Raw genomic sequence first — 14,157 nt, 5'->3', positions numbered from 1 at the left:
TTAATAGTTCTTTTGTCAATGGACACCAACAACTAGCGTTACTAACATGAAGTAATTACCATCCTAAATCAAATTCCAAGTATAATAGAGCGTGCAGTGTTAAGTGACAGCTGGGTTGGCGACACACAATGAATAGATGTGCTGACGGCAGATGGTGATCCATCGCTAGCGGCACAATACCGCTTACAAATATTAATTTACCTTGTTCAAATGTTTCGTAGTTAGGACAGGTTTGTTTGTTTCACTCGGTACTTAGGAACTAATCGAATAGATAGCGAATAATTTTTGATGGCATGATTACATTAGATGTCTTTTTCATCTTTTACCTAGGCTTCTAGGTATGTTATGTCTACATCCGTAACTTACATCTCAGCTACATAACCTCTTAGCTTTATCATTTTCTTCCCCCACTTCAATATAGGTACTATATTCAAATAAGCGCTACTCTTTACTCCTCTACAAAAACACAGTTTTGTTGAGGCCTGCGGGTCCGCTACTGTTCCGTGTCTGTTGTCTGAACATACCAACTTGAACACTACATTATGCAATGCAGGAAAGTGTTGACTAGTCGATATTCTATATTTCTACTATTTTATAAATGCGAAAGTTTTTTCACGCTGAAACCACTGGATGGATTTTGATAAAACTTGGCAGTAGAATACTTACACTATTTATATATCAGAATGCTTCTTTTAATCCGTGTGCGGATAGTAGTTCCCTCGGGACGGGGACGCTACACTTTGTAAACAACTTCCCCGCAAGGCAGAAGGGTTCAATTCGGAAGTACCTATGTTTTTTTTAATTTCTATCTGACTTTGTACTGACTGCACTAATGGGTTCTCAATTGCTTGTCAAACAGGTACTACATGTTTAGTAGCTATTGACATGACAAAATATGAAATGATCGAGCGGTGCGGTTGTGGGTCCACGCGATGTGCCATGAGCAAGGTCGTGGTGGCGGGGGATGGTCGGGGGATGGCGGGGATGGGGACATGCGGCTCACCGCTGGTGCTCCAGCTGCGAGGCGCGCGCGTACGTGACGGGCATGGTGCGAGGCGGGCGGCGCCGCGGCCGCGAGTGCCGAGCGCGCAGCCCGCGCCGCAATGCCAATGTCAGAAGGCAATCTATTTCTGTCTGTGTGCCAAGTCAGGTGGCACTTCCGCGCCGCCGCCGCACTGCTCGCCGACGTCTCCATCTCGCCAGCCGGCTACTTCTTCCCATTCAACATTACTGTTTGCTTCTGCTACTGCTCTATAAGTACTGATTGCTTGCAAATGTGTGGTCACACTTCGTGATTGCGTCATGCGCGCAGCATAAAATGGTCACTTAGGCAAATTAACCTCTAAACAATTTAATAAGTCTATCTATGTATCTGTAGCTTCGTGAGGGTGAAAGCGTTTGAAATCTTATAAATTATCTTGAGTAGGGTGTTGGTATTATGCGTGAGCAATAAGAAGCTTGTAAGGATGGTTCCGAAGCTGAGGTGAGCACTGGTGCCGCGGGCAGCTCCACACTGCACGGCGGAGGTCTGGTCGCGCGCTACGAGCGCTCTGCCCTCGCCACCAGCGAACACTGCTATCGTATCACTACGCATTTTATTAACTATTGCGGGTATTAAGTATGTAGCTGCTTGTACGATCAACAAATATTCTTTACCCACCATAAGCTTATTTTTCCCTGGCATTCAGATGCAATAAGGCTAAAATTCGCGTTAATATTCATTTCCATGGTGACGACCTTGTCATAAACAATATCTGTATTTAATCGCGTCGCGTACAGTGGCGTCTTTTTCCAACGTGTGAGTAACACGAGCGTCGATGCACTTGTAACACCGGTCTGTGTGATGCCACCCGTGGTCGGGCGAGTATGCTCAGTGTGCTCGTAGACGCGCGGTCAGTTTCTGAAGCCTGCATCTATGTGCGCGAAAGTCGTCTTTTCCATTTTGACGTTTTCGAATGATTTAAGTTATTTATTCAGAGAAAACATGGCTCATGATTCACGTGTTCCAATTGTAGGTACTTATTTGGTCTTATCAGGTATGTAGATGTTTGATCACTTACAACTTAGCCGGCAAAATGAATGAAGATGGCATATTCAAATCATGTGATGTAATAAGATGCAGATTTATAAGATTGTAACTCTGCTGAAATAAACAGTCTTATTTACCTAACTTACAAAACTCAGAATCAGTACTGGTCGCTAACAGAGCGTCAAAACCTCGCCCTGGCCAGTGAGTGTTTATTTTGGTTTTTGATTGTTGGTCGCGGTGGGTACCGTGCACCCGCAGGACAAACTTGGTATAATGCACGAGCATTCGCTTGGACTCAGCTGCACTCTCTGTTCCTTCACTGTCGGAGTCCGATGGGATCGCAAACTGCCATGACATCTCATATGCTCCGCGACGCATCGCCGGGTTGGTTCCACAACTTCTATTCTAAGGGTTTGTTGACTCTCTTAAAACCAATAAATGATTTTGGCCCACCCGGGATTCGAACCCGAAACCCCGTGCTCAGCAATCACCCTATTCGACTACTAGACCACGATGCAGTAAATTTCCTTCATTCAGCTGTACTACATAGTGATATAATTTATTAAAAGTTGGTAGGTGACCTCACCGCCATCACGTGGCATACATTACCTAACTCCGTGGCTAAAGAAGAATAACATTTCAATGATCGACGTTGTTTTGCAATAATGATTGTACTCATACGTAGTCTGAAGGAGGAACAAATATCAACTTGAAAGAAGTTGTTTTTGTTCCGTGGAGTGGGTAGTGGCGGAGACTGTGCGTGTGCGTGACTCACATGTTGCGCATGGCGCGGCGCTCGTCGTCGGCGTCGTCGAGCGCGTCGGGCGCGGCGAGCGCGGCGTGCTCGGCGCGCTCGCCGTCGAACTGCACGTGGCGCGCGTCCTGGTCGCGCGGGCTGCCCGAGCCGGAGGACACCTGCGCACACACAGCGTCAGAGGACTGCCAGCGCCTCATGCTGGCAGCTGACTGCAGCACGCGCCTGGCACGGCGCGCGCCCTTGCCGCCGCTATCGATCGCTCACCTGGTGCTCCGAGCCCGTGCTGGCCGGCGGCGGCGGCGACGCCTCCGACGCGCTCACCGAGCTGCCGCCATCTGCACATTCCACATCACATCAACACGACATCTCTGAACACGTTGCGTCTACTGATCCATCTACCTACTGTGTGTCCGTGCTGTACTTACTTCAAAAACTAAAAATATGCATTTCATTTCACTTTAAGAACATATTTTGCATAGATGTGTAGTTTAAAAAAATGTCCTTTACCTCATTCGATTACCAAATTTATATATTAGGAGATATCGCAGTTTTTAAATAACCTTACAGCGAAATAATGGTCAAGTACTTTCTGCACGCACAGTGTGCAAAGCTACTACTGAACCGATTCGAAAAATTATTTCACTGTTGGCAAGCTACACTTTCCCCAAAATAGGCTATATTTCATTCGGGTACGGGAAGTTACTGCTAGCGGAAAGCTGCAGGCTGCAAGTGGTGCTGCAAGCTGCAGGCCTTACGGTACCCCGCATTGGCCTTGTGCTGTGTGCACAGGCTGTGCATACTGTCTTGTACCTGTAGGCCTTCATAGTTGATCATGTGAGCACGGCTTTGTTACGTTGAAGGTCGTAGCTCCATCATTATACAACCCTGTTGCTTAGGAAATAAAATGGCTCCTGCTTATCACGCATAGGCAATAATAATTGTCGTACTGTTGTGGATTGTAAAAACAGCAATGGCAGGTAAAAGTACAGACATATTTTAAAAATGTGAAGGTTTAAGAGTGGCTATGGTGATGTTGATGTCGTGGATGTTTGTGACTGACCGGGCTGCGGCGCGGGCGGCGCGTAGGGCGGCGGCGCGGCGGAGTCGCGGCGCGGCGCGGCGGCGGCGGGCAGGCGCGGCGCTCCCTCGCCCCACACCACGCGCTCCATCTCGTCGTCCAGGCGCACCTCGTCCTCGCCCGCCGTCTGCACAACACACGCGCATCACTACTGGGCTCATTTGTTTTGAATCGATTCTGTGGTCTAATGGTGAAGGGACTGGTCACCGCGATTACATACTACTGTAAGGTACGTTTTGGAAGCGAACTGGCGACTACCAACTGTAAACCGCACGTGCAGCGACTACATGGGCCTCGTTCGAAAATTTTAGCGCGGAAATAATAGAACTTTTTAAACTAATAATGCAGATATGTTCTCTTAATGTTGCGCTTGAAAATCAACCGATCAGATAAGACCAAGATTATGATCGTAGACCGTATCAATGACAATTCGCCAGAAGTTACGCAGATTGCGATGTGGTCCAAACATACATATTGTATGTTGGGGCTTTAATCTCAAACAATGGTGGTTGCATTGATGAAGTGAAGCGTCGTATGGCCTTAAGAGGACGAATTGGAATTTTTGGCGCCAAGGATGTCAATTTTTCTCAGTAAATACAAAACGGATCAAAATACAACTTGGTTACCTGAAAGTTCATGATATAAACCTTATTTTGTTAGTTGTAGAAACATGATTAGGTAACTTTTATAACAGAGAAAAATATATCAAACATACCTCTTTTTAAAAAGAGATTCACATATTATGGGCAAACGGGACCGATTTAAGCCTCTTAACTTTTTTAGTAGTTGAGTATATACATACTCTTTAAAATTGTAGTAGGAATTTTTATTAAATTATCATTTCTAAATATTAAAATTACAAAACCATTTTGTCGCTTACGACTTTTAGTTATAAGCTAGCGCGCGTATTGTTATCCTCGCCCCGCTCAGACGCTCCGACCCCTTTTGGCGCCTTAGATGCGCGTACCGGTTATGGAATTATTGTTGACCACTTCCTCGCCCGACAAGTTGAAGAAGGTGTGGAGGAATCGGAAACATAACTAAAGCCACCAAAATCAGGCTCATGAGAACGCTCGTATTCCCCATCTTCCTTTACGCGGCAGAGACGTGGACAGTGCGTGAGTTGGAAAAGGGGAAGATAGATGCTCTGGAGATGTGGTGCTGGAGGAAGATGCTTGGCATATCATGGACAGAGTTGCGCACCAATGTGTCCATACTTCAGGAGCTCGGCGTCATGAGGCGCTTTTCGACCATAGAACAGACGCGCATACTACAGTATGAATCAGGGAGAGCTTTCGGACAGTTGACAATTTGACAATTTCTCATCGATAGATTATAATATAGCGAAAAATAATGCGTTAAATTGCAATCAGATGTTACGGTTCACAATAATTCGACAGTTTACAATCTCTCGAGATAGATTGTAATCTAACGATGTTTGTAATCTTACGGTGACATATATAATACATGTACTTAGTACTAAGCTTAGGTTAATCAGTTCAGTATAATATACCTCTTAGATATAGCAACACGTCTCTATCATTTCATCAAAAATAATGTCGGGACACTTTTTTCACACACGGTTGGTTAGCCACATGCTAAGTTATTAATTAACTTGTGTTATGGGTGCTAACACAACTGATAAAGTACATTTATTAGCCCGGTCAAATTAGACATAAAATTAGTGGTCAAATAACAAAAAATCCCGGAAAGCTGAATTTTGGTAGAGAGCTTTTTCTTGTTTATTATAATAAATAAAATATCAAAAGTCCCCATCGATCCCATGTGTGCGTCAAAAGTTATTCGAGGTTAAATGTCAAAATTTTAGGTTTTTTGATTTTTTTTCCAAAACGGTGAGTTTTATCAAAAAAGAACATCAAACCAAAGTTGTAGATCTTAAAATTTTCTTCAAAAATGCCATGAACAGTTTCCTCCTAAATGTTACCATTCCTGAGATATCGCGATTCAAAGAGGCCTTAGAGAGCCTTCCTCGATAAATGGGCTATCTAACACTGAAAGAAATTTTCAAATCGGACCAGTAGGTCCTGAGATTAGCGCGTTCAAACAAACAAACAAACTCTTCAGCTTTATAATATTAGTATAGATTGTATTGTATCTAGATAAGAAACACCGGCTTCAGTATGTACTCCCCAATGTTATAAAGCTAAAGTTGTCGCCATTGATTTTGTTATTGTTCTATTTCTGTTTCCTTGTTATATGATGATGATGTCCTCCTAGCCGATTATCGGCTACGGCGGCTGATCTCATGTAAGGAGATTAGCCAACTGAGCAAGACATATTATAGCGCACACACAGGTGCACTCACTATTCCTTCACTCTCGTAGCCCGATGGGACAGCAATCCGACACCACCGGAGAGAGATCAGGCACAGGACCGACATTTACGTGCTGCCCGATGCACGGGTGTATCAATCATCAACTTCCAGGCTCCGGGCTGCTTTGTGAAAGTCGAGGTCGAGGTCGAGGGAAGTCAGGTCGAGGAGTAAACTCAAGAAAAATGTTTGTATGAAGAAAAGGGCGAAAGTAGAGTGATCACAACTTTGTAACACTTTAAGTAAAGCAGATAACGATTGGTCAATTGTGAGTTGGACTCGCGCATGAAGCTTTCCGTATTTGTTGCTAATGCGCCAATTGTAATGTAATACATCTTCTGTGAACACCTTATAAAATAATTAAATATCTACTGTAAAGGTTCATGAGATACAGAATGTTGGCACACGGCCAGAGGAGTCTCAGTCACAGGGTTTTCCCATTTAGGGTATGTATAGGTACATAAGTGAAGAAAAGAGTGCGAGCACGAGGTTTTCAGCAAAACTAGTAATCTACCTATTCATTCAGGATACAAATTATTTAGTAATACATACTGAGTAAGTGCATATATGGAAAAAAAAAATATTTATTTCTTCCTCTCTTCCAACTATCCTTACAGATTATAAAAACATTGTGTTCAACCTTTTTAATTAGAGGTAGGTCCTGGATCTGTCATGCGGGACCCCTGGTTATGCATGTGGGTCATGACGCCCCCACCTGTATTAAATGACCCGCGATTGAAAAAGTATGTCCATCGGAGCAACTTTTTGTAACCGTTCAACTAGTATGAAATTTCATAGCAGCCTGCAAAACCTAATTATTTGAAACTTGCTTTTGACAGCGGTTTTACCTGTATCCCGTGGGAACCTCTGCACGACCCAGGATAAAAAGTAGCCTATAGCTTGTCTCGATAAATGGGCTATCTAACACTGAAATAGTTTTTCAAATCGGACCAGTACTTCCTGAGATTAGCGCGTTTAAACCAACAAACAAACTCTACTTTATAATATCTACGTTACTAGCTTCCGCCCGCGGCTTCGCCCGCGTAGGTTTCGGTTATATCGCGTTTCCAAGAGAATTCTTCAAAAGTCCGGGATAAAAACTATCCTTTCTTTCTCAAGGTCAACTCTATCTTTGTACCAAGTTTTATTAAAATCAGTTTAGTGGTTTAGACGTGAAAGCGTAACAGACAGACAGACAGCCAGACAGACAGAGTAACTTTCGCATGTATAATATTAGTAGGGATACTAATAATATTAAACTTTAGGCCCCGCAGGGCATCTGAGCGGATGACGGGGAGTAGCGACCCCGCGGGGCTATATATCCGAGTGCTCCAGGGAGAGAATACTGTCCCCCCATCTACGACCTGCCGGAGTGAAGCATGACGGGGGATAGGTCTCCCGCCTCTTGGCTTGCCTTCATCGGCCGGTCAGAGTGGAGTCGCTAGAGTAGGGTTAGCAGCCCGCTCGGAGGGTAGGTGCCTCGTGGTAAGTGGCGAGTGGGCCGGTGATGCTGGACCCACAGGGAGCGTATGATCTGCGTTTAAAGTCCGCCGAGGTATCCTCACCCTTCAGCCGCTCAAGTACCTGTTGCCCTCTTGTTGCTATTCAGTGACCGATTCCCGGGGGCCTAGTAAGTGAGTTGGCGAGTCTCCACCTGCCATTTTTACGTGTGCAAACATTGTTATCGGCAGGTGCCATTGATAGTTCCCATAGTTATCCCCATTCCTAGTCCACTAACATCCCATCACAATAGCCCAAGTAGATTTCCTCCATAGTTAGCAATAGTTTAGCACAGAACCGGGGATTGGCCTTGGGTACATTTCTATAGTGTATACAGGGATAATCGTCGGTTTTGTGTCGCCATTTCATTAAAGTTGTCTCAAAAGGGCTTCAGCGTGTTGGCTTCGGCCCCACGTTCGCCTTCCAAAAACCCGGGACTCTGTAGTCCCGTGGTCGGTTATAAACTTTAGTAATCTTTATTCAAATAAATACATGTGAATGAGCCACTTTCACACTTCATTTAATTTTAACTTTTTCCTCTATGATTACTATGGAGGTTTGTAACGATTACAGCTTTAGCGAGGTTCATAAGAAGTTATTTCAATTACTTTTGGTAGAGTTAATATTTGAAGCAATAGCTTTTAATGTTGTTTCTCTGTACACATTACAATAAGTTTTTAATTGGCAACAAAATTGTCCCTTACATCAATCGATTTAAATGAATATCTTGGGAGATAAAGCAGTTTTAAAACAAGAACACAGCAAAATAATGATCGAGTACTGCGCGCACAATGTGTACAGCCTAGGACTACTGAACCGATGTGGAAAATCCTCTCACTGTTGGGAAGATACACTGTTCCCGAGCAACAACGGCATTTACCCGGGTACGGGAAGTTGTTCCCACGGGACGCGACTGAAACTGGGTAAAACGGGTAAAAGCGAAATACTGCTCACTTATTAATTTCTAAATCTCAGAAACTAAAGACTCCTACAAACTTGAAGGTTCTTTACAGAGTGAACACATACATACGTTAAGGAGGGGTTTTACGGACATCTAAAACAGGGGTTAAATAGGTGTTGGTCTTAAAGTTATTATTTTATTACATTGTCCAGTAAATTTTGGTATTATATATAATGACCAGTCATTATGTATAATATCTGTTTAATCACTATGACTGTAACATGTTTATTAAAATTGATTGTACAACTTTTAACGAAACCCCGGACACCAACAAATATTTTTTGATTTTGAGAGATTTGATTGTGAGAGAAAACAATATAAGCTCAGGTTGTACAGGCAATGCTGATCGTAATGTGGAGTCAGCGTCGCGTCGCGTGGCGGCGACACGCGACACGCGTGATGCTTCTACCCGTATATGAATAGACAGGAATATATTATTACGTGATGAAGAAAAATGTTACCTATGTTACAAAGTGGTTTAATTGATTCTGCTCAAACTATTTTCAGGTTTCAAGCCTACAACGTAACGTGTTGTGTAGTTTTAAACAAACACATACGCATCTACTTAATGTGTATTTATTTAGTGAGTGCGCTAAGTAACAATACACGCAGGTAGGGCTGTAGCGGTTTAAGATGCTTTATACGAAGTTTAAACACATCGGGACACGATTTAACAATAGCTCGCCAATAACACGGAAATTACATTAAATACTAAGCACGTCAGCAACGCACACGCATGTAGCGCGCAGCCCTCTGCGCCTGGCCTTACGCGAGGCTAGGTACGTACAAGCAAAAAATTACTCCACCTGACTAGAAAGCTGTCTTGGAAATCTGATGCACTTCCGCGTTTGTTATCGTAGAGTGCAACTCACCTTTAGTTTTTTTTACCTGTTTGATGAAGCTTCCGTCCGATCAAGCTAGTGCTAGTGCTAGGCTACTTTATTAAAAAAAATCTTATTTGTTTAAGTATTTATAAATGGCTATTATTATTATTATAGTATTGAACGTAGCGAGGGGCGCCACTGGTGGCACTCAATGGGTTCACTTGACCCTAATGGACGGCGGTGGTCGCCGGCCGCCGCGCCACTGCACTCGGCGTCTAATCACCCGCATACATAATACGTGATCATTCTTCAATTTATAGACAATACCACACCACACTACTGGAAGCCCTTTGCCATTTAACTCTACTGATAAAAACTAGCCCATGGCCAAGCTCTGTACTATATGGCCTATCTAGATACAACTGGTTAGCTACTTCTAAATTCCTGATCCCACTATACTAAGTACCTACATGATGCACCTTATATGACATATAACATCCTTTTAATACTTATCTAAGTAAACGAAAGGATCAGAAGTGAGTAGCCAGTGATGAATACTATGAAAGCTATGGAAATTAGCACAAAAAATAACGAAGATAATCTTTTTTTGTGGAACCTGTAATAAATATTTTGAATACCTTGTTTAAACCTAAATCATAGGGCTGCATTTGAAATAGTCAATGCCCCACCTTGCGACGGTCGCCTTGTTGAATTTGTAATGACGTTTCTTAGGTAGTCGTGTATTGTCAGAAATCAGGGCGTGTGTAAAATTTCATCGTAATCAATGACCAGGAATTGGACAAATTAAGATTCCAAGATTTTGCCGAGTATCCAAGAGTATGCGGTGGAACAGTGAGTTGGCGTTGCTGGTCGCTGACTTGCGTTACTCCTCCAACTCTTTACATGAATGCCTTATGTTTAACTATATATAGTAACAATGTAGCAGACAAAATAATAAATGGGTATAATTTAGGCGGTCACCAAAAATATTTTTAAAACTCTAAGCTGAGGTACCAAATAAATTAAACAACTCCAAAAAAAAATAAATTGACTTTATTAAAAGGGCACTAAAGTATATAATATTATGATCCAAAAAAAAAAATAATATCAGAAAAATCGCAAATCTCGCACAAATATTATTTTTGGTTCCCAAAATGGATTAATGGTCACCAAATTCTATGCAACTCAAAGATTAATATGGCTTGTGTTTGAACACCACCCAAAAAAGTACCTATTTTACTACCAAAAAAATTCTAAACGGTTACCAAAATGGATAAATCGCTCCTCCCATCGAATAATATCGTAATGTGACATAACGATGCTTTTCGTTTTATTGCATATTCGTCATGTACATACTCTTTTACACCTTGTAAATTTTTTCCACATTTTTCCGATAAGTATATTACAAACTAGATTTTTTGTAATAACCATAGCATTATTATTCTGTTACAGATTTATTGTGCTTATTTACTTGAATAACATCACTAGTAGTGATTACGGGTAGCGCTGCAAATAAGATTTTCAATATGTTACAATAACGATATTATTCGAGTAAGAACAAACAGACAGCGTGCACAATAATAGTATACTACAATGGTATTCATTAAACAAAGTCAACCATAATAATGTCCAGCAGTGGACTGCGATAGGCTGATATGATGATGAATAATATCGTAATGTTGTTTTGCGAAATAATGTTTTTCTAGCGTTTCCAGTAAAAAATATTTTCTTAAATAACTTCGTTCTAATAAAATAAACAGTAAATAAATTTGTTTAGAATGATTCTATAAATAAATAGCTTTTATTTGATATATAAATCATTCTATTAGGTTGCACATTTATTACTAATAAATATATAATACTTTGGAGCTTGAAGTATGCATCCTAGTTAAGCGCGGGGAGTAAAAGCACCCATGTCGAAGTGTGCGTGCCCATATCGCAACAAAATACTATGACACTAGTTTACTAGTACGATACTAGTAAGCTAGTACTATCGTAGTTTGAAACAACAACTAGAAGCAGCGGTTATTACTAAGTTCTGGGAAGCGTTATATGAATTTGGGTGTAACTCAGTACGTTTAAAATGTAAGCACACAACATGCAGCAAGCATGGCTTCTGTCACGGCTCCGGCGCTGCGGGGCTCCGGCGGTCCCATGCGAGCTTATCGTCGCAGATGGTTTTCACGCTCGCCGCCGCGACTGAGGCTGGCCGGCCGGCAAGACGAAGCTAGACACCCAAATTATAACAATACATAAGCGACGTACGTTTGGGAACTCCAGTATATTAATTGGTATTTGGGAAATATTCAAGCGATCGTTAGCTTTTCTAGTCTAACAAAAATTACCAAATTAGGAGTCATGGTATTACATAATTGGTAACATCTAAGTAGTGACAATATATAATATTTGGTCTAAAGTGTATTTTAAAGGCGTCCATATATTTTTTTAGTAGTCAATAATACGAACAAATGGTTTTATTTAATAATATTTTAGGAAACGTTATTTGGTGACCATTTATCCATTTTGGTAACCGTTTAGAATTTTTTTGGTAGTAAAATAGGTACTTTTTTGGGTGGTGTTTAAACACAAGCCATAATAAATGATGATCGAGCACAATAATGTGATGTGCACTGTGCAGTTGTGACTAAAACAGCTGGTCACCTACCACCCAGAATCAATGCAATGGTATCAACACATGTTATGGTGGACTAAATCAAAATCAAAATTGTTTATTCAAACTTGGCTGCAAAACAGCACTTTTCGAACGTCAGAAATTTACAAAAGACAGCCCCAAAACGAACGCCCTTCACCACTTTTTTGTGTTTTTGCTGGGAAGAGGAAGTGGCGCAACAAGCTCCCCAGCAATGTTTAATCCCTTAATCTATAATATAAAAATGAATCGCAAAATGTGTTGGTAAGCGCATAACTCAACAACGCCTGGACCAATTTGGCTAATTCTTTTTTGTTGTGTTTGTTATTGTCAGGAGAAGGTTCTTATGAAAAAAAATATAGGGTAAAGTAGAGAAGTCAGTTGACGGGAGCGAAGCCGCGGGCAAAAGCTAGTTAATTATATATTTTGATAGAGTAAATTGATTTTAAAGAAACAAAGGCGAGTAGTGAATGAGTAATAGCCCAAGATACGTACATTTTTAAATACTTAAACGTTGTCCACATTGAATTCGTAGAATTTAAGTACGTGATGCGTGTATAAAGAGACAAAAATTTCAATAATGGTAGAAATGGGGTCTATTGGTGATCTTCTAACGCACTGATTATTTTTCTCAATATTTTCAATGTAGGTACAATAACGACTTCTCTACAGATTTATTATACTTAATAGACTTTTATTACTGAACCAATTGAGCCATTTTATACATTTATTGTTGTTTATGTTTTTCATCATCTTCCGAGCGTTTTTCTCAACTGTGTTGGGGTCGGCTACCAGTCTAACCGGACGCAGCTGAGTACAAGGACCGACTGCCTATCTGACCTTCTCAATTCGGCAACCCAATCGATACCCATTGGTTAGACTGGTCGTCAGACTTACTGTCTTCTGATTACCCGTGTTATGATTGTGACCGCGGACCATGACACATAGATTTTGGTTGAAGTTAATTATGTAGGTACAAAGTTATGTTTACACTTGTCTAGTAGCGGGCATGATTGCAGAGACTTGTTGGTTGAGGGAGGACTGCAGTGTTCGTGCAGACGACGAGGCAGCACTACGAGGCAGCACTAGGAGCGCGCTGTTGTAACTCGGTATTGGTGACAAGGTTGCGCGCGCTCCTGCCTGAATATGAATAGACGCTAAGTGCCGCACGTCGCCCGAGTGCGCCCGACACGCAGGCGCGCACTTACATATACCTTTTACTATTGTGCTAATATTGGATATCTATTGACGAAATTTCCATTTTTTCTCTGTACAAAATCGCACCAAAACCAGTTTTTCGTTATTATATCAAAAATATCGTCCAAAAATTGTTATAAGTAAGTAAGGGTTTAGTTTTAACAACTGCCTATCTGACCTGACCTTCTCAACCCAGTTACCCAGGCAACCCAATACTCCTTGGTAAGACTGATTATCAGACTTTCTTGTTTCTGATTACCCGTGACGACTGCCAAATATGTTCAAATGACAGCCGGGACCCTTCCGAAAAATTGACACTTCAAAGTACTTTTTAAACGGTTTTATTTAGCTCACCCTGTTTGTTTTATTTATTATTTATTCTTTCTTGGGTCAAATTTAGTAATGCAAATTTGAGTATCTTCCTGTTGTCAGATTGATCTGAAATTTGGTACACACCTTGAATTCCGATGACAATACAATATAGTAATATCAAAAACATTGTAAATCCAAGATGGTCGCCGGTACAAAATGGCGGATTACATATTTTTTCCACAACCCCCTCAATATGGGTATCAAATGAAAGGGCTAGTCAAGTAGAATACTGTCAGCAGCCCCAGCGGGGCCCAACAAGGCCAAGGCCTGCCTGGGCTGGGGGATTGTTCGAAAGAGTTACCGTGGTCTTGGTATACAATAGGCCTAAACGAAACACAACGGTTTTTTAGTCAGTAAGAGTTTGGCACTCCCTCACCGCTGCTGACCCATATATAGAATGAGGAATATTCGGTATTTTCATTAAATACTAAAAACTAGAAAATAAAAAATCGGTAAA

The 14,157-nt window shown here is 41.6% G+C and overlaps 1 protein-coding gene across 4 annotated transcripts in view; it reads right to left on the bottom strand.

Annotated features, from left to right (window-relative positions):
- Positions 1-14,157, bottom strand: part of LOC110383095 (anion exchange protein 3) — a 37,824-nt gene that overhangs the window by 9,887 nt on the left and 13,780 nt on the right. For 3 of the 4 annotated variants that reach the window (XM_021343820.3, XM_021343821.3, XM_021343822.3), the window contains exons 2-4: positions 3,847-3,991; positions 3,051-3,121; positions 2,805-2,944 (exon numbers count right to left, since the gene is read on the bottom strand). In XM_021343820.3, the coding sequence (XP_021199495.2) occupies positions 2,805-2,944; positions 3,051-3,121; positions 3,847-3,991 (356 nt within the window). Of the gene's footprint in view, positions 1-1,003; positions 1,163-2,804; positions 2,945-3,050; positions 3,122-3,846; positions 3,992-14,157 lie in introns of those variants that run through there. The other variant, XM_021343823.3, reaches the window with a different exon arrangement.

The sequence above is a fragment of the Helicoverpa armigera genome, chromosome 1 (genome assembly GCF_030705265.1).
Source record: "Helicoverpa armigera isolate CAAS_96S chromosome 1, ASM3070526v1, whole genome shotgun sequence".
Classification (NCBI taxonomy): domain Eukaryota; kingdom Metazoa; phylum Arthropoda; class Insecta; order Lepidoptera; family Noctuidae; genus Helicoverpa; species Helicoverpa armigera.
This window is presented reverse-complemented; position numbering and strand designations above follow the sequence as displayed.